Genomic DNA, 25,823 nt, shown 5'->3' on the forward strand with positions numbered 1-25,823 from the left:
CACAAGAGTCGACCGTTTACACCAGAAAGATGGTCAACGATGAAATTCGGTTTAATCACCAGTGTTTTCTACATGTGCCTCCAGCTGTAGTTAAGGTGAGGACGTATTTATTAGGAGGCAGAAAACAGGTTAGAATAAAGTCCTGACAGAAAAAACTTCACATTCTGGGAAATCCACACAAAAGCTTTCTTGCCAGCCTAGATCAAAAGGAGACCAAACTGTTAAGCGTCCAGCTTAGTAGATCAATAAGTTATTAAATAACTAGAAATAATCACAACAGACCGGAGTGATGGACTGGTTAGCTCAAACACTGGAAACGACATCTGGTTCTGTCAAAAGGAAGCAAAATTCACTAAAAACCACTAAACTGTTTTATAATAAGATCAAAAGTTGGAGTGCAAACTATGTTTGTCATAAAAGGTCGTAAATGTCAAATACCAGTTTCTCCTCCTAATGCTTTCTACGGGGTCACGTCACAGCAGTACCAGGTAACTTTGCTCCTACGCTGAGCTCCGACAGGTCAGCTGAGGTTAAAACACACACGGACAAAATTAGATCTAGTCGTTCGTGTCGCTTGGATTCCAAAAATCAAACTTGGACTTTTTTCCTGTTTTCTGGCTTCTGTTATGATGCATCAGCTAATCAGTCTGAATGATAACCAGGTATTATAGAGCACAAGGCCCTGTTGTTCAAAGTAGCTGCATCTTCAGTATTATTAGCCATTTCCATACCTGTATTAGAAACACGATAGATACAGACCACCGAGCATCCTACAAGAGTCCCACTTTAGATGTATTTTAGAGTATGATTTTAGTGTTTATCACTATTTTATGAAAGACTAATCGATCTGCATGTCTAAACTCACAAAGAAAAAACTCAAATGTTTCATGCAAATGAAATAAAGCAAATTTCCAGAAGTTGTTCACAGAACCCACAGTAAAAAAAAAAATCTGTCAAAGCGTCATAACCCGTGTTACAACAACAACACAGATATTATAACTACTTGTTACAATATTAAATATTAAACCGAGGAACAGTTTTACAACATTTCTACTGAAATTAACACTTTTGATGGGTAATTGTTGTGAGATGGGATGTTTGTTCACATCAAGCAGCAGAACTCCTACCTGGAAGAGTCAGTCAGACTTTAAGACTAACGTGTTAACGTTTGGGAGCAGGAATGAGGCAGAGGAGTGGAACAACTGCAGGAGTCACACGACAGGTGAGACAAATAGGTAGGAAAAAGGTTTCCTCACACCGGGCTGAGAGCTCCACAAAACCCATCCTTCTACGACCCAAACATGAAGCTTCGCTTTTGCGTTTCCACCATAAACGGACCAGAATCATCAACTCCAGATCAGTGAAGGAGGTTACGACAAAACAGGCAGATAATTAGTACTTCAAATCTAACAGGATCTAGGAAGTAAGAGTTATACTTTCCACAAATAAAGGAGTGTGTTGGTGTGTTTATGTCCAGATTGCCTCTTCCTCGGTTCGCTGATGAGCCCCGTCTTTAGCTGACAGTCTGTCATTGAGATGCGTGAGTCAGAGGAACACCACAAGCAGCTAGACACGGATACCTCTTCACTTATATGATGACGTGACGCCTGCTGTGACACCCACCCAGAGCCATCAAGACTCCGATTACACAACAAGAAATTTGATTTACACTAGGAGTGGAAAAATAGGTTGATGCAGTAAACAAACAACGACGAGGAAAGGATGAAAACTTAAAGTGCCTGCTGTTCTCCTTCAAAGGAAAATAAACATCAAGAGTGTGTGTGTGTGTGCGTGCGTGTGTGTAAGAGAAGGTTCTCCTTTTGAAACAGTCTCAACTCTCACAGCATTTCCATGGAGACCAGCCCATCAGTGACCAGGATACTGAGGTGGAGAGTAAGGTGGTGGGGCTGAAAAACAGGTGAGAAAACAACATTTACTCTGAATACTTTAAATCTGTCAAAACAAACTGAATTAAAGAAGCATTTATTCCCCCATTCTTAAAAGGATTTTCCACCCAAATTTTTTATTTTGTCTGTTTACATAAGTCCCAGCGTTAGATAAGTTGGAAATTAGTGTGTCCACGTGTGTGTGTGTGTGTGTGTGTGTGTGTTGCATGCCAGTTCGCTAGCAACGTGTGCATCTGTGGGGGCTACCTTGCACCTTTCAGTGGAGGTTTACAGCTGTGCTTTGTCATAAAGTAGTCCCCGTGATTCCTTTATGTTAGCAATTATTTTCACTTGCAGTCAGTCTGATTATTTAGGTCACCAAACAGAATTGGAATCAAAACTGAGTGATTTTAAGGACTTTTTTTTAAACTCACAATACTAGTTGGACCCATTCACTTACTGTGTTTTATGCTAAGCTAAAGGAGTAAAGCTGGGTCAGGAGAATGACTGGGCTGGTAAGGTTGTTTTGCCCCCACTCATCTAACTGTGGGAACTATGTCAACAGACAAAGGTTCAACTTTGGGTCAAATATCCCTTTAAAGACATTTTTGCTTCTTATCTGAAGAGTCCAAACTAAAAGAGGCTTTTAGTTATGAATGTAGAACATGATGGTCAAATATCAGAATTTCTCCAGCTGACAACTCTATCCACTAGACTCGAAATATAGTATGCAGCAAATAGCCGTCTGACACTCCAAGTGGGAAGAGACACTCCGCTGAGATCGCAGGAAAAACACGTCTACTATGTTACGACACTTATGCAACCAGTGGAGAGGCTGGCTCATGCAAAAGCTCTACTATTAAAACCCTGCTGCTCTTACCCTGGCTGTATGCGGGGTCCATCTGGTGTGGTGGATAGGGTACCGGCTGAATCATGGGATACTGTACGTGCATGCCAGGATATTGGGGCACCATGGGGTAAACGGCAGGTTGGTACTCCGAGGGTCCGAGCGGTTTTCCATAAGCATCGTACATGGGCTCCACGGGGTAGCTAGCCATGGGGATCTGCTGAGCTGCTGGCAGAAAAACAAGGTTGTGCATGAAGCTTTGGAAGGGAAACTTTAAAATGAAGTGGTCATTTTTACAGCTAATTTACCTTCATAAGGCGTCCTGCCCCTCTGCTGCCTTCTCTGGTAGAGGTAACAACACGAGCACATGAAGCAGCAAACCATTGTGGCGATGATGGAAACAAACAGCAGAATGGAAGAAGCTATTCCAGCGATGGTGGTCGGGCTGAGAGGAGAAGAAGAAGCAGCGCTCAAGTCAGAAGGGATCGGATTTTGATCACCTCCTCTTGCTCTGTCTGGTTAATCACCGGTCACCTTAGAGGAGATTACAGTAAAGCTGGGAGCAGAGGCTTCAGAGTGGACCCTGATATCATATCTAAGGGATCAGCACCTCAAATCCTTCTGTCTCCACAAGATTCCCTCACTTCATCTCAGTGGAGCAGCAAGCCCCCCCACCCCCAGTTTATCTCTGCCTCCCACTGGGATTCACACTGCAGGCTGCCCCCTCGCTGCTGGATACGGATGGAAGAAACCTAGAAAAGCTGCAGCCTCTCGCTACAAACTAGCGGAGTCGAGTCACATGCCATATTTAGTCGATGTGACAGTCGTTCACACAAGAGCAGCTACTGCGCTGCATATGATCAGATTAGCTTTAAATACAAAAATTCCACCTCTTGATTTGGGTTTTGAGAAAATGTTCTCTTAAAAGCCAAAACAGCAGTGCAGTGGCTCTAAAAAGCTGAATCAATTAATAAAAATGTAACTCAATTACAACCCTGCAGCCTCCACTGCCCGCACCTGAACTGGAAGAGCATGCAGCGCTTCTGCTCTCTCTCTGTGATCATCTTGAAGGCATCCAGACAGCAGTAGCGCAGGTGGCAGTTCCCACAGCAGAATGTGATGAGAGGGCAGTCCATGCCATTGTGCCAGGTGCCATTTTTGTCCACGTACCACAAACAGTCCTCGTTCCCACTGACTGCAAAACAGGAGAGGCAGGATCACACAACAGGCATGGAAAACCCACAACAGGCAGGAGCTGAAGCTTTGCCGCCTGAGATGTTTGCACTCATCTCTTCTTATTTTGGCCTGACTGCTTGTTTGTGTCCGCTTTCTTGTACCCTCATGAAAAATAAATATCTTTCAAACATTTGTTGACACTTCTCACTTTTTACCAGCTGTAGCTCTGATGCATTATTCAACACCTCCCCCATGGCAGAAGTGAAACGCTGAATCAGACTTAAACGTGAAGATCGAGATTAAACTGACTCAAACAAAATGTTACCATCCCTGTCACAATAAAATAAACTAGTTGTTGTTTTGAGATTTGGAGTAGCAAAATAAAAATTCCTGTTGACATTTTAGATGCCCACAACAGTTAAAACTAAACGATTTTAAATGAAAACCAGAAGACAGAAATAAAGATGTCTGCAGCGCAACCTCACGTCAAAGATCTACAGACTTGGCTTCTGAAGTTGTTGACGCTCAAATCTGAACGATGACCTTTAAGGGCTGAAGTTGGCTGCAATTTGATAAATGCTTCTATTTTGGCCAACTACGATGTTTTATTTTAACTAATTCCGACTAGATTACGGAAATAAACTAGAAAATGTTGCGAAGAAATGTGAAAACAAGAATTTAACGTTGAAGCATAAAAAAACGTATTGCTGGTTTGGATGGGTCTCTGAAGAAAAGATAAACCAGAAAGCCTACGTAAATTTATATTTAGAATGTTTAAATGCATTTGCAAGCAAATAGGTAACAAAGCAAGTGTAGAAAATGCAAATGAGTGGATTTAAAAGCCCAAATTAAGACAGGCTGATGCCGAATCGCTGTACTAAATAGTGAGTCGTTTCAGTTATCAAGGCCTAAGATAAACATCGAGTTTAGGGTCTCTGGACAAAGCCAGAAGGCAGCAGAACCGCGTTAGCATTAGCATTACGCAGCTAACGGGAGACACCGTTTGCTAGCAGCGGCCTCCATACTGAGCTATAATCTTACCCGGAGGACTGAAAGAGACGAAGGCGACCAGCGCCAAAGTCAACGAGATGAGAAACATGTTGCCAGTTGGTAAGACTATTCCCATCGTGAATTTGAATCGAGCTTGGTTCTTTCTTTTAAGAGGGTGTTGTCATCGGTGCAAATCCCCCCAAAACAATCGGACTAACGGTCGCTGTCAGACATCGTCTTGACAACGGCATGGGAGATGGGACTGGATGGAGCGTTGGTAATTTATCCTTTAAAATGACAGGCACATCTCGACTGTGACGCCGATCACGCGGGACGAGGATGCTGCCTTCACGGGCTGTATGAAACGCCAACACTATTCCTCATCACTCAAGCATAAACCGTTTAAATACGTATTGGACTGTAGCGCGGGTGATAAAGTAAAATTACATAGCAGCAGTTTCAGTTATTAGTATCAACATCTCTTTCTCAAATACTAATGTTCTAGTTAGTTTTAGCAGCACCAAGTAATTTGAGTACTTCTAAATGCATCTTCTCCCTTAAGTTCCGCCCTCCTTGAGATTTAAAGTGACAATGTGTAGTTTTTATTATTAATCTCTGGAAATATCCATTGAAATGTTATAGTGAAAGAATTAAGATACCCAGCTGTTGAAAAGTATTGGCAGTTTCATAACATAACAATAAAAATCAGGTCTAAAATACATGGGAGCGGCGGTCTCTGGCTGACGCCATATTGGATGCCATGTTTCCTTCTACGGAAATCCATGAGGACAGAATGCATTTACTGATTTGTAACAAATGGTTACAAAACTTTCAGCATTAATAAACATTATTTTACACATTTACCTCTTCACTCATTGCAAGTGATGAAAGGGAATCTGATGTTATTATTTTGCTGGAGGTTCCACTCCCAAGGATTTTTTACCCTAATGATCATCTGTTGGTAAGGTCTTACTTGAACACAAAAATAATGCTTGCAATGATTTAGGTATCTACCGCCCCTATCACCAGGGAAACTACAGTTACTTTAACATCACAAAAAACCAAAAGCAGTTCCTAATTAAATGGAAGTTTTTATAAATAAAAATGAGTCATTTAAGTTTTACACAAGTCTATTCTGATCATGTAAATAAAAGCTGGTTTACTACATACCAGATTAGTGAAGGAAACAAAAGTCCACATTTAACTCTGAAGTGTTTCAACATGTGTAGCTTCTCCCAACAGTTAGAGAAAGTATGTGTGTGTGTGTGTATGTGGCCTCCACGTGCCTGTATGACCTCCCTACAACGCCTGAACATGCCCCTGACGAGGTGGTAGATTATTCCAAGAATCTCCTCCCATACTTGGACTAAAGCTTGAGGTTTAAATTACTGCAGATAAAAAGTAAATCCCATCTGGGGAGCTTCATTTAGAAACAATTTTATTGTAAATTGTAATAGGTACGTGGAAATGACAAGTCTTTGAATCACCATGGCAACAGTGTGAATTCCCAAACTGACACCAGCGGTATGAGAGCTGGTCTAAGAGCTCGTCCTTTTTCTGTCAGAAGCTGTCGTTTTCTGGAAGATAAGGCCACCAATATTTCGTCACCTCAAAAGCAAGTTTGTCTTCCCCTTTGACGGATATAAACTTCCTTAGAAGTGTTTGTTACATTTCTCTGAAACGGGAGAATGACCAGCCAAACTGCAAACAGAATATGGCAAAACAGTCCACCCATGTGTCATGATTCATTTGTCCGTAGCGAAGCGCTTCCGTTCTCTCATCCAGGTTGACTGTTATCTGGGAGACATGACCTTTCTGTAAGAAGAGACCTCAGAAGTCTAAGGCTTCGTTAGAACTCCTCACATCTGCAGAGTCCTTCATCCTTTTATCCCATCAACGCTCACGACGACACGGGAAAGTCAGCGGCAAGTGCACAAGTCTCATCCCACCCATCTGTCAGATTTCCTCTTCAGTCCTGTCTCCATGTGCTGAATTCATCGTGAATAGTCACAAGGGGACAGAGGAACATTTCAGGGTGCATTTATGGAAGAAGATGATGATGATGTAATAAAGGGATGAAGAGATGGGCTACAAGCCTATTGTCTGCAGGGTTTGTCTCTCTGTGTTGTTGAGGTGGCCCGAGAACATGCTATAGCAGGGCTGCTGGGAAAACTGTGTCAGGAAGTCTGTCAGGTAGGCCTGCGGAGGAGAGGAGATGGAGGCGAGATTAACTCAAATATCAGCAGATAAAGTCTTCGTGCAAAAATCCTTCAATAGAGTAACAAGCCAACATGGCATATACCAAATATGAATACAAAACGTTACAGCACTTACCTGCAGATCGATCTGATATATGGGGTCTTTCAAGGCATCTGGATCGTCCTCATCGTCATCTTCATAATAATCATCATCTGTAAAAACAGGAGAAAAGTTAGTGGGCTGAAATCATCAATCACGAGACCTCACCCTGAACACAGGAGACGCAATTACCGTATTTGCTAGAGGCAATGAGATCAGAGAGCAGCTGTCCCGCCAGCCCTTCATCATCATCATCATCATCCTCCCCCTCTTCCTCCTCCTGGTCGTCCCATATCCCGCTGGAATCTGAATCCAACAGAAACAGCTGCTTGGGTTAACTTTGTGCTATGGCAGAATGTGTTCTGTATTAGAAATGGTACCAGCCCAGGTCCTCTTCACCTTGACTCCAGTCTGCTGTGTTTCCTCTGCTGGCGTTTGCTTCCATCACAGTCGACAGCTCGTTGATGATCAGCTTATAGATCTTCACGAGCAAAGGAATGTTGGTCCAGCGCTCTGGATCTAGTAAAAAGCATCGTCAGAAACAGAAATAGAGGAAATTATATTTAGTCATTTACTCACACCCAAGACTCAAAATCTAAATATTAACTTTATAAACTCCTAATTAAAGAAACATAAGAGACTATTTTAAATGTAATCTCATATTATTTAATCTTACTCTTGGCAGATTTAGAGCGCGTGCGGATGCCGTCTTCAGCGCTGTAAATTTCGTCTCCCTTCACCATAATATCTTGCAGACGTTTGTCATCAGCGTTGATGCTGTGTTGCAGCAGCTTACACAACGCCACCGTGCTATGGGAGAAGAACGTTTCATACATTAGATCTGAGAACCAGGTGCACACGATGAAAACAACATCAACACTTCCCACCTCGCACAGAACCACCGTTTCAGTTGAAACAAGTTTTATCAGGGAACTCGCCTGTTTGTTTACAGCTCAAATATTAAAAAAATTATGAACAGAAACTATTCATGGAATTTAAGATTATCTGCCTCTAGGTGGCAGCGCAGATTTTAAAAAGTCTCTAGTACCGAGAAGATAACATTAGCCGGTTTAACCTGCTGTAGGCTTTCAGATTACCTTTGGCTGGATTAAATAAAAGTCTGATTAATAATGAAAACTGTTGCATTTAGAGAAAACAAAACAAGCTCATCATAAAGAGGTGACTGACCTGACTTTCCCCTCGTACTGTCCATAGAAGAGATGCTGCCGGCTCATCCACTCGGTCATGACAAACTCCAGGGCGGGCTTTCCTGTTGGCCCCGGCAGACTGCACAGAAACTCCAGCAGAGGCTCCAGCTGAGAGTGGACCAGGTGGGCGAACACCATGATCAGGGACTACAGACGAGGAGAAACCCCGGTGGGGGAATTAAACTAGCTCACAGGCTTAAAAACACAACACATCCAGTCATCTTTGGTCCGCACCTGCATCACGCTCAAAGTCTCGGCTTGTTGCATTTTGCTCAGAATTGCTCGGAGGATCTGGTCCAGCTGATCCCCGAGCTCCGTTCCTGCACGGGAGATCAGCGTGGAAACCAGCCTGCCCACGAAGGCGGCAGTGAACTCCGAAGTTCGTGGGTCCAGCAGCTGGTTCACCACCTGCATGACGTACCAGAGACCGCTGTTCCCCTGCTCGTCCCTCCACTGGGCTATTTGTTCGAGGGCGACAGAGACGTACGCCCGCAAACACTCGCCTCCATTCTAGAGAGGAAAGTGATACAAGAATGCTTTGGACAACCACCTGAAACATGAAATTTAGCTATTTATTTACAGGAAGCACCATCAATGAGCCACTTTTGAACTCATGTCTGAGCAGAAGGAAGGTTTGGTTTTGCTCACCTGCATTATGGTGTTGTCGTCTGTGCGTATGGTGCACTGAGCCACCACAGGAAACGCCTGACACACCAGCAGCTCTGATAGAGGGGGCTTCGTGTTTCGGACAACCGTAGTCAGGATGTCTACAGACGTCTGGACAGAGCAGGTCGTCGACTCAATAAATCTCCATTTAAAAAAATAACGTATCCCGGCACAGTGGAGATATCTTTAGTTTTGTTTCCTAAAATATCAATCTAAAAGTTTTTTCTTTCTAATTTTTGTACAACTTCTTACTGATCTAAGTCCTTATTGAAGCAAACTTTAGCTCAATGCCATGAGAATCTTATTTTATCTTTGAGTATGAAAGGCTAAACACTGGCCAACATACAAATATTTAGACGAATGAACACACATCATGACTGGAACCTTGAATAACTCACAGAGCAGAGCGCAGAGGGGATCTTGTCAGGCGGAGCCTGCATGATGCTGACCAGCGTGGGTATGAGGCGCATCTGCATGGGGCCCTGGCAGCCTTCGATCTGAGCCAGCTCCTTAAAGATGTCCTGCACCAGAGAGGTCACCACAGGGTCTGAGGAGGAGAGAGGACGGAGTCTGAGAAAAGACCATCAAATCCATAAAAAACAAACCAGACAAGTGTTTTCTTTAGAGATCTGAAGTGAGAAAGAAAAACTAATTTGCATTGCTTTTCACTAATGTTGGTGGGAATGCACATCTAATGCACAAAAGTGACAAACGAACAGTTAAATGAAAAAATAAAATCCTAATGTAGTTATGCCCACCTTTCCTGGGATCCACATTATGTTTTAAAACAAATGATAATGAAAAATGGCCCACACTTGTGTAGCACCTTTCAGTCAGCGGACTCCAACGCACTTTACACGACAGTGTATCGTTCACCCATTCACACACTGATGGTGGTGAGCTACGATGTAGCCACAGCTGCCCTGGGGCACACTGAATTATTTATTTTACAATCTTTTTTATGTTTTAAATTTTTTTGGTTTTTGTGAAGCAGCTCGTGATTTATATCTCGAGGCGCCTTTTAAAAGATTGTTTTCTTTTTAGAGTTCCAATATTACCATTGTTATATTTAAGGAAAATGGCGATTGTGAGGGGGCAGATCTTGTTCTCGGCGCTGGTGGTGAAGGCCGGGTCGACTGTGCAGACGATACAGAGAGTCTCCATGACAAGTGTGAGCACGTCCGAGCTGAACTGCGCAGCAAGCTGGACCAGTCCATCTAAGATACTGGGGAGGAAGGGCTGAAGGACGTGTGTGCTCTCAGACAGCTTCAACTGATCACAGTATCTGTAGGAGAACAAAACCAAAATTCTCACTGCCGATCAGAAACGATGACATTGTTTATACAGATTTCCTCATTCCGGCGCCTCACCCCCAGATGGCCCTAACCGCAGAGATGCGGACGGATGGCGGCTGGCTCTCGTGGAGGCCGCTGACGGTGGCCTGGAGGAACTGTTGGATGAGCTCTGGAGACATGGCTGCTGTGAAGCGGCTGGCTGCCCACAGAGCCCGGCCGAGGAGGAACGGCGATGCAGCTGGAAGTGAGAAAATAACACCGGACTTTCAGGGAGGAAAAGGATTTTATTATTATTACTAACTGTACTGTTCGCAAGTTTCCCAAACTGACCATTCTTTGGCAATTTTTTTAAACTTAAATTGATCCAAGATTTAAAAAGTTTAACTATTATATGTTGCACTTTTTTTCATAGTCTGGCTGGTCCTGCGACTTGTATACCAAATTATGTATACCGCGCTGCTGCGGGCCGGCTCCGGACCAGGAATAAGATCCTCTGCCCCACCATCCTCTGCTGGAGACCGTGGCGCGCTGCTGCACCCTGGTTGTTTATTCTGTTATTGTTACCGGTACTTGTCTTGCAATGTGAAACGCTTGATCTCAAATTTTGTAAGAAAAATAATAAATTTCCCCCCCAAAATGTGACTTATATGTTTTTTTTTCCTTCTTCATTATACATTTTATGTTTGGTGCGACTTATACTCCGGAGGGAGCGACTTATACTCTGGAAAATACGGTACTCAATATATAAAATTTACTAATGTGCAGAATTGTGCCAAAAACAAAACCATTTTAAACTGCAATGGCAAATCAAGCTAGCTTTTAAACACAAACATGGTCACAGAACTCTTCCCCCTCCGGTCAGCCATCATCCCTAGGCCACATACCCCTCATATGGGAACCCATGATGCCAGCGGACGCTAGAGAGCGCTAAACAGAGACACCGTTTTCTAGGTCCAAACGTTTTCCGTTGTCCATGACTTCAAATGTTGTTTTTCTTTTTGGAACTCTGGTAGTTTGTAATAAAGTTGAAGTGGTAGCAGCCAGCTGTTTCTCCTTCTTTGAGCAGAGAACCTCTCACACCAGTGGTGTTCTGTTGCTAAAAAGGCAAGTGCGTAATGAGCGGGGGACTCAGGGAAGTGCGGCGGTTCGATGAGACCGACAACAGGATGGTCTAATAGTTGCTTTCGGTCTGAAACGTGTTACTGGTGGAAGTTTTTAGATAAATGCCAGAAAACCACTTCATTAATTTATTTCCTTTTGTGTAATCTCCACAAAATATTTACAGCTATACAATGTAAGAAAGCTGCTAAGAGGCATGACAAAATGTTTTAAGCTAGCTTGTTTCACAGATTTGCCATTGCAGCTTTAAGACATCTGAGTTTCAGCTGGGTTTTGCTTTGTTTCGACACATTTGGGACCATGATGAGAATCTCACCTGCCAGATTGAGATCCGCCAGAATGACACTGGCTAGAAAGCCGTGCATGTCAAACTGGATCCGACCGTTCTTCACGTTTTCTGTGATGATGGTCTTTACTGAACCCAGAGCCAACATGCAGGCCTCATGAATCTTCCACCTATTTTGGTAATAAATAAAAAAGAAGAAAAAACAAGATTAAACTTGTTTTCCTCTTCTTTTGATGTTTATTGATACTTTAAATCAGAAAGAATACAAAGGCATTTTAGTGCTTGATGCCATAACAGAGTCATTAAACATCGGTGTGACTCGTCTCCTCACCAGTGCTCATTACCACTGCTTTTAGCCTGCTCTGCCTCCTGGAGGTGTCTGGTTGCTGCTGCTGCCAAGGCCGCCGCACTCTCGTTCTGAAACTCTGCAGCCACAGCCTGCAACCGGGACCAGCACCAACATTTTACACACACAAACATGTGCATGCACAAACTGTAATCTGATGCAAAACTGTTAAAAAAAACAACAGGAAAATAACAATAAACACTATTCTACAGAGCACTTTTTCAAAGGTGTAGTTTACTCATTTAATCAGTACATTCACAGTTATCTCTAGTTGGATTTAATGCCTTATAAGTTGTACTATGGGTACAAAAAGCCTTTGCTAGCTCACAGCATCCTTTTCCCACCCCAAACTACACGGGACAGTTGAAGCTGCAGTAAAATACAAAAACTACAAGACGTGACCAAAAGTTTACTCTACACAAGTCCTAATTTACAACATTTCCACTGCAGGCTTTCATGCTCGGTTTTAATCTCACCAGCAGCAGATCCTGAGCAGAGATCCTGACAGAGTAGGAGAATGTATCATCATCCTCGTCTTCAACAAACTGCTGAGGGTTAGCCGTCCACACTTTGATCTAAAGAGACAACACAGCGAACGGTCACAGGCATGCAGCCGTATGTCCAGCTACGGCTACGTTAGTTCCAGTGATTCTGTACCTGGTCCTCGGTGATCTGCATGTAGAGGATGATGTAGTAGATGAGTTCAGGCAGAGCCTTTTTCACTGTGCTCTTAAACTTGTTGTTCTCCAGCAGGGTGTGGACAAACTCAAAGATGCTGAACACCAGATTTTCAAATCCCAAAACTTCCCCTGCATCAATAGTAATAAACATCAGAACACATGTGGCACCAGAAGGGAGTAAGACAACACAAGAGGATGACAAATATGTCGGTCGGACTCACCATCCGAGTCTACGGGGTTGTCCACTTCCTCTGTGTAGTTCACTTCTGTCCTCACATAAGTGGACAACTGGTTAAGGAGCAGTGTGGTAAAACCTTTTACCAGGTGTTAATGATTTCACGCAGCAATGCTGCCGTTAACAAGTGGATTAGTGGTTTCAAACACAAGTCATCTGTAGCTGTAAATCACACTGAGGGATATAAAGCTGCACTTTCAGTCAGTGTATTCCACACGATGGGTAAGATCTGCTGCATGGAAGACACCATGGGTTTGGGGAAGTTCTTCACTAATGCCGTCACCGCCTGAGAAAAGAAGAACAGGAAATCTTTGATAGCAGTAAATAAAAAAATAACAATTCTGAACATTAATTACAAACGGTTTTATTAGCTAGCCAAACTTAAAAAGCCTCTCACTTTCAGGACTTCCATCTTCAGCCCACTATCAGATGAGGGTCCATCAGGCATCTGCAGAGCCTGCACAAACGCCTCCGTAAACTGCTGCACCACGGGGAAGATCAAGGCTTTGGCTGCACCCTAAACACACACACAGGCACGCTATTAACGTCTTGACCCTGACTTTTTTGGCCCACCAATTGATTTATCTAATCTCCATTTGATTGACGCTTGTTTTACCTTCTCCAGCTCTTCGATAGCACAGATCAGGTTGGCACAGGTGGTGAAAATCTCCACAGCTCTGGAGCGGGTACGAATGCTGTAAACCTGCAAGAATGGAGGAAAATGAGCAAATATGTATTGCCTAAAACAGAAACTAACAGTTCCCACAGGCGATATGTGCACACAACAAACCATCCATCCGTTATCTTAATGACTTTGTCCTAACTAGTGTTGCGGGGAGCCAAGTCGGAAGACATGAGAGGGACACCCTGGACAGGTCTCTAGTCCATCACAGGAGGACACAAAGACAAATAACCAGACACTAGGGATGATTTAGAGCCTCCAATCAGCCTGACACATGTGTTTTTGGTCTGTGGGGGGAAACTGGACCACCCAGAGGAAATTCATGAGGAGGACATGCTAACTCCACACAGAAAGGGCCACACAGGCAGGATTTGAACTGGCAACCTTTATGTTGCAAGACAATAGTAACACAAACAGTGCCACCATGCAGCTTAACCATCAAACTCAAGGACAGAAAAACTATTTGATAATTTGTCATTTTATTGTTAAAAAAAAGATCAACATTGGTTTTACTCTATAACTAATAACTGTTAGATGAATCAGCTTAATTTTAATTAGCGTGGCATCAGCAGAAATGTAATTCGAAGGAAGAAAATGTATCAATCAGTGAACTGTTCTCATAGCTCTGCTCACCGCTGTGGCACACCTGGTGAGCAGCAGAGAACAGGAAGTGATGCCATACCTCAGCCATGGTGAAAATCTTGTACATCTCAGGTAAGATGACTGGAGCCACCAGAGGCATCTGGGTATCGGTCACCTCTCGGGTAAACTCTGAACACAACACAACATTGGGTCACCAGAATGTTTGACTGATCGAAGGCACCAGTGTGACTACATGGATGTTTCCCATACCTGTGAGGACCCTCATAGCCCCATGCACAGCATTGACATCTCCACTGACCAGCATCTCCATCAGGAGGGTGAAGAGCTGCGGCCACGCCTCGGGCCAATCCCAGTGGGCGATGGCTGACACGGCATAGGCGACACTGGAGCGAACTTTGCTGATGGACTCTCGCAAACCGCTCGGGAGCAGCTCCCTGATGTCAGCTTTAGCCTGGAGAAACACAACACCTGACTGACAATGTCTGGCTTCAAAATGCCCCAGTGGTTTCTGAAGCAGCTGTATCCAGGGGAGCGTTTTACCTGATCCGTGGTTTCAGGAGGCCTGAACTTCTCTGACTGGGAGCACCAGTGAGTCTCCACATACTGCTTCAGAATGACAGAGGCCAGCTGCAAACACAAATAACCCCATATCAGTCTAACTGCACGTCACAGCAACAGAAACAAACACGATCATGAAAAGGGTTCAGATTGCGAGAAACACGCATCTGTCTGCTCACCTGACGGATGGCAAGTGCCCCCCAAGGGTCAACTGTGAGTTCTGCTAGGTGGACACCAAATTCTGGAAAACCAGCACAACGACAGGGAAGATTTAAATAAACATTTCACACAAACTTTAATGACTGACTGCTATTGAGGCGACTGATCGAACCCCCCTCTCTGAATGTCTCAGATCAGTAACATGTTGAAGTCAGGATTAATTTTGACTTTGATAAACAGAAACCATGCATTTAATTGTCCAGAGCCTAAACCAGAAGCTACAACATCTCAGAAAAAAACACAACAAGAGCAGAAGATGCAAACAAGCAACAACTCGTGAGTTTAAAATGGCTTTTTAGATGAAGATGGAGCCAAAAGTGGTAAATATAAAACACAATTCAGAGACTTAAAAAACGCTGCGAGCGGACAATGATTTCATCCGCCGTTCAGCCCTGCTTCTAGCTGGGTTTTACAAAAGTGACATCAGGCGCCAGAAGACAATGTTAGTGCTGACAATCCCACAGAGCACCTGCCCGAGAGAGGGGCCAGTGTAAAGGGTCGGACTTAATGCAACACTGTGTGTGCACCGACTGTGCATGATTAACATTTCAGCTGCAGCATGAGAACTCCAGAACAATAAAGCAGTTTAGTCGAGCTGCACTCAGTATACACGCATTTCAGCTCGACAGCAAAAAGGAAATCATCTTTTATTTGTCACATAACATTTTCGTAGCTCAAAAATGATCAGCTGGAGATGGAGACAGACAGAAAACTAACAATTATAAACTGCATTTAGCAGAGGTGGTGCTGGGGAAAGTCCAGGGTGGGCAAGTGCCACCCTGACAGCTAGCTTGGACCTCCTGTGCTCCCCACCTGAAGGCAAACCCTGGCCACTAATAATAAACACTAAACACTTTTTGTTATAGTTTCACTTAATGCAAAATGTGGAACCAAAGCACGTGCATGCATTTGTACAAAGTTGAGATGTTATGAAATAGGGTTGGAATAACAGAGCCTGGTCCTCCTGGCACTGAGTTGCTTTGTACCCATCTAAATATCATTTTGGGATCTCAACACATCAAACAATGATTGTTGGACCAAGAAGAAACTGTTATGGTTTAGTTTGGTAAGCAAATGATGACGCATGTCCCGACGTGAAACACCTCCTAATGCAGCTGGACACTGGGACTTTCTTCGGCGGGCTTCGGTAGGCGCAGCCCCCCCCCCCCCCCCCCCCTGGAGATAACTTCGCGGGAAAATGTGTCAGTGGTTACCAGAGACTACGGGGACAAACTGACAGTCTATTTGGAAATAATGTTCGTATTAAAAGCTACATGTCGTTTGACATGGGACGTGAGGTAACGCTGAACTCAAATATGAGCTAAAACATCAGCTCGCTCGACCTTTGAACGTTTTTAAGTAACAATGATGGTTTCCGATTCATACAGGACGAAAAAAGAAAACAATGAATTATGCCAATTTGCAACTGTAAAACACTCAAAATGTAGGTCTTTACTACACACACGCGTCAAAAACAAGAATATTTGCGTTTCTGAGATAACTGAAGTGTAGTTTACCTTGCTGCAGAGGCCGGGGTCCAAATATTACCCATCCATGTGCTGCAAATAACTTACATGCTAGGTTTCCGCTAATATTTACGCCTAACGCCACTAGCTTCGCGGAGCAGGGTCCAGTCGGCTTTCCTGACAACGGAGCCGGGCTTTCGAGCCCATTACAGGACAGTGTTTTCTTTTCACTATCAAAACAGTTTCAGTCACCAACAACTTCTGAGAATATGGCCTAACATTAGCCACGGAGTTCTGCTAACGCTCCGGCTACTAGCTGGCTTAACAGCAGTCCAAGCCCTGACACAAAGCACCTCTCGGCCGTTTTAGAAGTCAATACTCGGATGATGATCACGCTTAACCCCGGGGGAGCCTTTAGGATCCGACCACCGCTTACCCTCAGTCACTTCCAGCACTTTGACCTGTTCCTCCGCGGCAGCGCGCACTTCTTGAACCGGAGACAGGATGGCCGTTAGCGTCTCAATCAGAGCCTCTTTCAGTCCCTGCTGGACGGGTCCGGCTGACGAACCGGCCCGAACATCGCCCGCTGCGTTCATGCCTGCTCCGTTTACTCTGTCGCACACTGCTCCACCACGGTGAGCTCTCTTCGGCCGGGGAGGTGCGGTGAAGCACGGCCACAGAGCTGTAGGTGCGCGCCAATGGAAGAGAAAGCGGGAGGCGGGGTTTCGCCGGAGGAAGCACGTTCAGTAAGCAGCCTGGTTTTAGACCCACGTGGTTCTTTTTTGTATATTTATGTTGATGTTGAACTCTGGCTCCCTCTAGCGGCCCGGTGGGTGTAGACCTTCGAGGAATTTTCCATGTTGCTCGTTTTTCTCGAGTATTTTAACACTAGGAAACCGCCTAACACACTAATGCCGATCATCTGTAGATAAATGTTGGTAAAGTAGGAGGGAAAAAAAAGAATATATATATATATATATATATATATATATATATAATTTGCAAGGTTTATTTGTAGGTTAATGACTATTTAATTTTGGTTCGTTTTACCTTTGGAAAGCTTTCTATACATATAAGGACGGGCAATGAACTTGTAAGGTGTAGCTCCAATAACATCAATGCAGTAGGTGTTCAATACTTGTGCATGACTTACATAGTATGCCTGTCTCCCTTACAGTATGCTGCATAGTTCTGAACCCAAGTTTAATTTTCATTCAAGGTTTTTAGTGGTCGAATGTTACAACAATAGCTTACTGCCTATGTGTATATACATATACTACTTTTATTATTTTTCTTTGAATTATTGTCTAAGTGTTGGTGCTGCTGTAACAAGTGAATTTCCCCACTGTGTGATCAATAAAGTCTACTCTATTCTATTCTAAATAAACTATAGAAGTTTAGTTGAACAAACAAGAAATCCCCACTACTAACCCACTAATCAGACTGCAGGTCAGCTGGGCATGATTTGGTCAACCCATTTAGTCTAATTTATGAAACCAGTTAATCTGGACCAATCAAGAAGCATCTAGGGTTCAAAATCAGGTAATTTATCAAAGTGAGTTCCAAGCTGCTGATGTTTTGCAGCATCATCCTGCATCAGTACCAGGCCTCCTCTTGCTGTTTGGTAATTTAACTGAAAACCTTCCCATGTTGTTCAGGTTTACAAATTCATGCAGATCTCCAGTTACAGATTTTGCTCACTCAGCTAAGTGTAAACTCACTTACCAGTGCAGCTTGGGTGACAATGGGGACACAGATGTAGGGGCGTTGACATAAAAACAAATCAAATCATCACTGCTGCACACCGGACAGAAGAAACCTTGTTTGCTGAGATTTCAAAGGAAAACAAATGAACTGACATTAGTCTATCAGGGTGATGTGTTCCACATTCTCAGGCCAACGTTTGGTTTTTCCTACAAAAACCTGACACAGAAACCAATGAAAGGTGGATGTTGTTGACAATGGTGTAAGCTGATTTAAAGGAAGTGACTTTGGTGATAAAGCCTGATTTTGGGGTGTTTGAAACAGTTAAATCCTGCTGAAACTGCCCACCTCTTTGTTAAAGTCTGGATTAAAACCCGATTTAGTTTAAGGCATGTGAGCAGTTTTATGATTTGGAGATTAAATCATCTTTGAATCAGAATTTACAAATAAGTCTTAAAAAATATTTGTATGCTTTTGAAATTGTTGGTTAATAATTGCGGGTGACAGTGGCTCAGGGGTTAGGAGTCCGCCCTGTAGTTGGTGGGTTGCAGGTTTAAATCCATGCACTGTCAGTCGTGTCCTCGGGAAAGATATTTCACCCTCAGAGGGACCGATGGTGTCCAGCAGCCTCGCCCCAGGGCAGCTGTGGCTACATTGTTGCTCATCACCACCAGTGTGTGAATGTGTGTGAATGGATGAATGATACATGCTTTGGAGTCCTCTGACTCAGACAGGAGCTGTACAAGTGCAGGTCAACATCTGTAAGTGAAAATTAATACCAGTTTTAAACATTTTGTCTTCCTTAATCAATACAAATAAAAACTATTCCCTTTCTGACTTTAGCCTTTATTACAAAATTCTTGCGTTTTCATTGACTTTATTATGTCTGATGAGCTGACGGCTGACTGATTGTGATGTGAACTACAGCTGTGGAAACGAATCATCTCCTCTTGTTTAGGCAAAAAAAAAAAACTCCTAAAAAATATAAGTTGGTAAAACAAGAAATGTGTTGCATCTGGATATTTCCTCATTCTTTAGTTCAAACTAAATTAGAAAAAAATAAATAGATAAAAACTGAAACATCCACCACTTTGCACCCCAACTTGAGTTCTTTTAACGGAAAAAAAAATAAGAAACTCACAAAGTAGACAGATAGAGGTGTACAGTTCATATATATAAAATATAAAATCTGGAATATATTTTATATATATCAAGTTGTGTTAAGGTTCATTATGCTTCACTACACAGCATAAGAGTGTCTGATATCTTTCATTTTTAAATTTCTATTATATAAACCAGAAAAGAGTCAAAGCAGAACAAATTAATTCATCCACAAATGTTAAAAAAAAAAAAAAACAAAGCAACAGATGAAAGGTGTCCTCATGGACCCGATGCCCTCACCGCCCCGGGCGGCGGCGGCGGCGGCGGCGGGGTGAGCTGGTCTGAACGAGGTGGAACAGACCTGTACAGCGCAGTGAATACAGAACTCACATATTAGCTCATTTTTACACAGACAGTCGTGATGAAGGCACAGGGATCTTCTACAAGATATTTTCTTTTCTTCAGTAAAGTTGTACAAAATAATACATTTTACAGTTTGTACAAGAATAATAGTCCAGCAGTAAATGAAAAGACGGCCGTCCTTAAAGCCGAGGAGAAGGTGAGAGAACAAGACAAAAGGAGGAAGTTGGAAACCAATGAGGGCTGGATCATACGTATGTACGTGTGTGCGTGCGTGCGTGTGTGTGTGTGTGATAGTGTCGGGAGAAGTTGCATAAAGGCAGATATCTCTCTCACACACTAACACACAACATGGGCAAAACCAAAAAACTCAAAAGTTGCCCTGTGATGTTACAGGAATGTACATATATATATATATACATATATATATACATATATATATACATATATATATGTATATATATATATATATACATATATATATATATATATATATATATATATATATATACATATATATATATATATATATACATATATATATGTATATATATATATATATATATATATATACATATATATATATATATATATATATATATATATATATATATACATATATATATGTATATATATATGTATATATATATGTATATATATATATATATATACATATATATATATATATATATACATATATATATGTATATATATATATATATATACATATATATATGTGGATTATTTTGCACTGCATGAAGTTCACTGGTATGCATTATTCTCTCATCTTTCATGTTTTGTTTATTTATTTTCTGTAAATATTCCTCAGCTGATTTCTTGAGTCTTCATCTCAGAGTCACGCTCTCGTTCATCAGAAGAAAAGCCACCTGTAGCCACTCGCCGCCGTCCGTGTACTCCGTCCTCTGCTTCTCGTCAGCACACGGTAAACCGAGTCCTCTCGGAGAACGCTTTATTTGATTTTGACCATTTTTAGAGGCGCAGGACTAAATGACTGAGTGGCCGTTATAATAAACGTTTGAGTGTCTTATTCTGAAGTGTGTGTGTGTACTTGTGAGTGTGTGTTCATACATGTCAGACAGAAATAAACGGAAGGGTTCCAGTCTCTACCCTCTATCCTGGATCGAGGTGCCAGTCCAGGCTGTTGGCTGATAGAACCGTTTTATTTTTTTTTAACAAAAGAAAAAAGGCGTTTCAGTTTTTTGTTGTTTCAGAGCAGGAGAGGTGGCATCGAGGTGGGGGGGGGGGGGGGGGTTGTCAGGTGAGTTTAGTAGAAGTGGAGGGGTAAGTAGCTAACTGGTTGTTGTGACAGTGGTGGTGGGGGCGTGTTGCTAAGCAGGGCAGTGGGTAAATAAGTGGGCGTGGTGGCACTGTGGATCACAAGAGCTCATACTGCCGTAGGTGCATCCTCTGTATGATGTCGCGACAGTCATTGAAGACACGACGGATGTTTTCTGTGTCGACCGCGCAGGTGAAGTGTGGGTAACAGTAATGCCGTCCGCCTCCGCTGGCTGTGCTGATCGTCTGAAAAAGACAGACAGGTGGGGATAAATCAGTACTGGTGACGACTCCACTCCCCAAACCTACACTAACATGTAAGCGTTCCTTTATTTACCCTAGTTTCAGCCTGCTTTAAGTGTCAGAAGAAGTCCATTATAATCAAATTTATAACTTTTTGAGCCATCCAAAGGATTTCTTCTAAACGTTTAAGCAACTATTTACCAAACATGTACCCGTCCAGCTGATCATCATTGGTTTTAGCCTAGAAATCAAGACAAAACATTTGGCTCCGACTGCTAAACAAGCTCATTAAGCAACAACAGACAGCCACAGCTTATAAGCTTGACCCTCCCGTATTCCAGTCAGAACTGACAAAGGAGCAAAACATCTGCAAGAAGCCAAAGAAGAAGAAGAAAATATCATTTCTATAGCGCCTCTCAAGATAAAAATCACGAGGCGCTTCACAAAAACAAAAAATGTAAAAATATAAAAAAGCATTTAGAAAATGTTTAAAAATATATTTAAAATGAGCAAAAATAGGCAATTGTGATCAAAAAATGTTAAGAAAGAGAGAGAGTGAACAGGAAATAGGGAAATCAGTGGATCCTGAGGAAGGTGGAATAGGTGGGGAGAGCAGAATAAAGAGAGAGTGGTGAAGAAGGTCATACAAAAGCCAGCTTGAACAGGTGAGTCTTCAGCTGCTTTGTAAAGGAGACCACTGAACACAGAAGTCCAGTCGCCGTCACTTGAACCCTTCTGGATAACCATGACTTGATGACTGAGAACTGAGAACCTTCACCAGCACGATGTGATCCAAGATCACCTGAGCACATTTATAGGACAGCTGTGTTTTATAAAGCAGTATATTTTATTTGCATAAGCAAAAATTTTTTTGTTGAGCTTAGGCAGAGGTTTAGTAAGGTTTCTACAAAGTTTCATAAATGAGACCCCTGATCTGCTTATGCTGCACGGCTCCGTGGTTCTGAAAACTAGAATCATACAAGTACAGGAAAAATATGTTTTAAAACGAACGGAAATTGATCAAACTCAACCAGGTACAGCAAGATTTACCTGGTTGAGTTTGTTCTTTGTACACACCAGAAACTCATCCCGTATGAAGTACTTTGCTCTGGTAACCCGAGGATCTTCCCCTGGCTCCGGTATTGCTGTTGGACAAACACACACACACACACACACATGATCAATGTTTTACCAACAGTAAATACATGAAACATGAAAATGTTCACACACTTCACCATGTGGTGTAACTGTGGGATGCAGCAATTCAGATTTACACACGTTCCTCAGACCTACACGGAGCTGTCATCATGAAAGGTTTCTGTAGATCCTCAGTGATTAAGCTCATTCCAACTCTGATTGGAAGACGAATGGAATTTGTTTTTCCCCTCCCTGGGCTGCCACCTGACCATGGTGGAGGGTTTGAATGTCCCAATGATCCTAAGAGCTAAGCTGTCTGAGGCTTCATGCCTCTGGTAAGGTCACCCATGGCAAACAGGTTCTAGGCGAGGGATCAGACCCCTCATGATGAGTCACGTATATGGACACAGTGTTCCCTGGCCCGAGCTGGGGTCACCAGGGCCTCCCTCTGGAGCCAAGCCTGGAGTTGGGGCAGGTTGGTGAGCACCTGGTGGCCGGGCATTCACCTATAGAGCCTGGCCAGGCACAACCCAAAGAGGAGGTGTCGGTCCTCCTTCTCATGGACTCATCACTCGTGGGAGGGGCCAAAGGGGTCAGGTTCAGTGTGAGAAGGGTGGGCGGTCTGATCCTCAGCTACAAAAGCTGGCTCTCAGTACGTGAAATGTCACCTCTCTGGTGGGGAAGGAGTCAGAGTTGGTGTGTGACGTCGAAAGGTTCCGACTAGAACCTGTGAATGGGTGAATGACTGATTGTGTTGTAAAGCACCTTGGGGGGTTCCAGGACTCTAGAAGGTGCTATATCAAATACTGACCATTTATTTTTACTATTAATCCCAGTTGTACCACCTACCGTCATCAGGTGTGGTGTAGCGTGCAAACTCTGGGAAATATTCCTCAATTTTGGATTTTTCTGCCAAAACCTTCTCAGCCAGTAGGTCCTGTTTGTTCAGGAAGAGAATTGCAGAAATGGTCCGTAGCCACCTGTGGAAGGAAATTCACCAGGTCACTGCAAAGTGTCTTTGGTATCGGTAAACATGTACAAGGACAGATTGGGATGGAGAGATATAAGAGCTTCTGTCTTCAGCAACAGTCTTCTCACCCTGCTGCCTTTGGGGAATTTATAGCTCCAAATTATTTTACAGAAAATAAATCAGTCCAAAAAATTCTAGAAGAAACAAGTAATAGAAACAAAACTACTCACTTCTGTTTCAGTATTCATCAAATTTTCAGTTGCTTTTTGATTTAAAACCAGTTTATTAAAAAAAGATAAACATGCAAAATATAAAAAAGAAAGAAAGAAAGAAACCGAGCACAGTAAAAATCTACAGCTCTGCTGACCTGTTGTTCCAAATGTTTGTGAACAGATTGAGGGCTTCCTGTAGTCGGTTAGTCTGGTTATCTTCTCTGATCACCATGTTGTAGCTGCTGCTCGCCACCACAAAGATGATCGCCGTCACATCTGGACCCAACACATGCAGCCGGAAAGGGACCAACAAAACAACACCCGACAAAAGCAGACATCAGTGAGATGATAAGCTATTCGTGAATAATCTATGACCCGTTCAACGGTTAAGTAACATCAGACCATTAAAACACTGGATCCATTTTCGGCGTTCATCCCTCTGACCGCCGACATCGAACATACTGCCAGACAAAAAAAAAAAAAAAAATCATCAGAATAAAGCAGAACTTTCTATTCATTCCTTAACTTCAATGCTTGCAAGATCAAAACGTTCGCCTTTGTTTCTAAACTAATGCTGGGGAAGGTACGATGATGCAAAATGTGTTGATTTTGACTTTATTAAGTCTTATTTAAATTTAGGGATTTATTCTCTTAGTTTTCCCAACTCTCACAAACTTCCTAAAGTCTTAAAATGATGCTTTTTATTTTCATTTGATCACAAATGATTTTAGAAGCTCTAATGTTGAATTTTTGTTAACACGATCTGCTTTGTAAAGTCCTGAAATTGGGTTTTTTATTTTTATTATTCTTACAACCATCAATGACTTTAGGGCATCTAAAGATTTCAGACTTTAAGCTCACACAACCGTTAAAAAGACTTAGTAAGGTTTTAAAATTGTTTTCTTTTTGTTTACTCCAAGCAGAAACAACTATGACTTGTGTGTGTGCATTTGTGTGTGTAATTACATAAATACATAAATAAACTAAGTTGTTTATGTAATTGTTGCATAATTTTCCCTACACTAACAACGCTGCTGATTTAAGTCCATGATAGAGCATAAATGACCCGACGCTGTAATAAATGAAGTTTCTGACTTACTGGAAATTGACTTTGTCTATTTGAAAAGTTGTCTCAAAGATCCCAGATGTGAGTACTCTGCATCGCAAGAGGTCCTGGAACAGAGATGGAAAAAGCCGGAATGAACTCAGAGCAGGCAGCAGATATATATAAAAAAAAAAAAACAGATTAGCCACCAGAAAGCTCCTTCTGATTAAAGCCAGAAATTATTCAAAGATGTGTTTCACTCATTTAAATTTGCAGAGGTCTCTAGGAGGAATGAATGTCCTGTAAGTCGTACTCTGTGGAAACAAAGCTCCTGCGCACCAGTTTCAGGAAGTAGAAGTGAGCCACATCAGAGGTGAGCTTCAGGCTTTGTAGACTTAATTACTGAAAGTTGGACATCTCACTGCTGACTGACGAGCAACAACGCAACTCCACCTCTGATTTTGTTTGTTCTGCGACATGGATGTTTTATCTCCACAAATAACTCAAGCCTGAAGGAGTTCTGCTGTGTGGTAGAGTTGCTAATGCTAACGGTTAGCTTATAATAGCCGAGACATTCTCTGCTGTTTCCTGGACGCTAAACCAACAACAGCCTTCCCTGTCGTGAGTCAAGATGGGTAAGCCCATGAACGTTAAGTGACAGTGTGACGTAGATCTGTCAGGATTTTCTAATCCTAGAGTTTCACCGTCTGTTTTCTATCAGAAGCTAATGCAGGAGATAGGTGTAGGAGACTATCTACAGGTTCAGCCTGCATGAAATACTCGGAGTGACCGATTATGATCAGAAATAATTATTAAAAACATTTTTTGTGAACCACACCTTTAAATATTTCTTCTTGATTAAATCGATTATTGTAGATTATATCCTCTGTGTGGATTTAGGCTCAAAGGGATTGCATAAAGGCCACTTCTCTGGTGTCTGTGATCACATTCAACAGCATGATGGATGCTGGATGATCTGCAAACCTAAACTCACTATGCTATATGATGCACAGTGGTTCTGTTTGTGCAGCCCTGAGGTGTGAAACGTGTCTGTCGTGTTTTTCAGCAAAATATGAGTTTTTCCTCAGTTTAGACATTATTGGTGGCTAAATGAGTCATGACAATGTGCCCGTGTGCGCAATATCAATACCCAGAAAAAGAGCTAGCTTCATGTTATTCTCTGTGTGTGTGATGA

The 25,823-nt window shown here is 42.5% G+C and overlaps 3 protein-coding genes across 7 annotated transcripts in view; all 3 read right to left on the reverse strand.

The window, feature by feature from the left end:
* Positions 1 to 1,717: 1,717 nt before the first annotated feature.
* Positions 1,718 to 5,232, reverse strand: shisa4 (shisa family member 4). 2 transcript variants are annotated; one of them, XM_015959185.3, is made up of 5 exons: positions 4,951 to 5,232; positions 3,751 to 3,928; positions 3,042 to 3,178; positions 2,767 to 2,958; positions 1,718 to 1,907 (listed from the first exon to the last, which is right to left on the reverse strand). In XM_015959185.3, exons 1-5 carry the CDS (start codon positions 5,033 to 5,035, stop codon positions 1,867 to 1,869), a joined length of 633 nt encoding a protein of 210 aa, XP_015814671.1. In that variant the 5' UTR covers positions 5,036 to 5,232; the 3' UTR covers positions 1,718 to 1,866. The 2 variants fall into 2 exon arrangements, with proteins under 2 accessions (XP_015814671.1, XP_015814670.1); XM_015959184.3 differs by having other exon boundaries at positions 2,767 to 2,961.
* A 1,088-nt stretch (positions 5,233 to 6,320) lies between these two features.
* Positions 6,321 to 17,292, reverse strand: ipo9 (importin 9). Its single transcript, XM_015959183.3, has 24 exons — positions 16,997 to 17,292; positions 15,055 to 15,116; positions 14,858 to 14,944; positions 14,567 to 14,768; positions 14,397 to 14,485; positions 13,649 to 13,735; positions 13,430 to 13,549; positions 13,218 to 13,318; positions 13,019 to 13,077; positions 12,775 to 12,926; positions 12,594 to 12,692; positions 12,103 to 12,209; positions 11,802 to 11,941; positions 10,442 to 10,604; positions 10,130 to 10,356; positions 9,470 to 9,618; positions 9,054 to 9,182; positions 8,640 to 8,915; positions 8,386 to 8,552; positions 7,874 to 8,007; positions 7,597 to 7,716; positions 7,390 to 7,503; positions 7,234 to 7,310; positions 6,321 to 7,098 (listed from the first exon to the last, which is right to left on the reverse strand). Exons 1-24 carry the CDS (start codon positions 17,154 to 17,156, stop codon positions 6,988 to 6,990), a joined length of 3,132 nt encoding a protein of 1,043 aa, XP_015814669.3. The 5' UTR covers positions 17,157 to 17,292; the 3' UTR covers positions 6,321 to 6,987.
* A 3,703-nt stretch (positions 17,293 to 20,995) lies between these two features.
* Positions 20,996 to 25,823, reverse strand: part of LOC107385351 (guanine nucleotide-binding protein G(s) subunit alpha) — a 39,782-nt gene continuing 34,954 nt past the window's right edge. For 3 of the 4 annotated variants that reach the window (XM_015959181.3, XM_015959178.3, XM_054752123.2), the window contains 6 exons: positions 24,683 to 24,756; positions 23,986 to 24,044; positions 23,739 to 23,859; positions 23,251 to 23,381; positions 22,315 to 22,409; positions 20,996 to 21,267 (listed from right to left, as the gene is read on the reverse strand). In XM_015959181.3, the coding sequence (XP_015814667.1) occupies positions 21,121 to 21,267; positions 22,315 to 22,409; positions 23,251 to 23,381; positions 23,739 to 23,859; positions 23,986 to 24,044; positions 24,683 to 24,756 (627 nt within the window). In that variant the 3' untranslated portion in view covers positions 20,996 to 21,120. The remainder of the gene's footprint in view (positions 21,268 to 22,314; positions 22,410 to 23,250; positions 23,382 to 23,738; positions 23,860 to 23,985; positions 24,045 to 24,682; positions 24,757 to 25,823) is intronic. The other variant, XM_015959180.3, reaches the window with a different exon arrangement.

Source organism: Nothobranchius furzeri, chromosome 3, assembly GCF_043380555.1.
Source record: "Nothobranchius furzeri strain GRZ-AD chromosome 3, NfurGRZ-RIMD1, whole genome shotgun sequence".
In the NCBI taxonomy this organism is placed as follows: domain Eukaryota; kingdom Metazoa; phylum Chordata; class Actinopteri; order Cyprinodontiformes; family Nothobranchiidae; genus Nothobranchius; species Nothobranchius furzeri.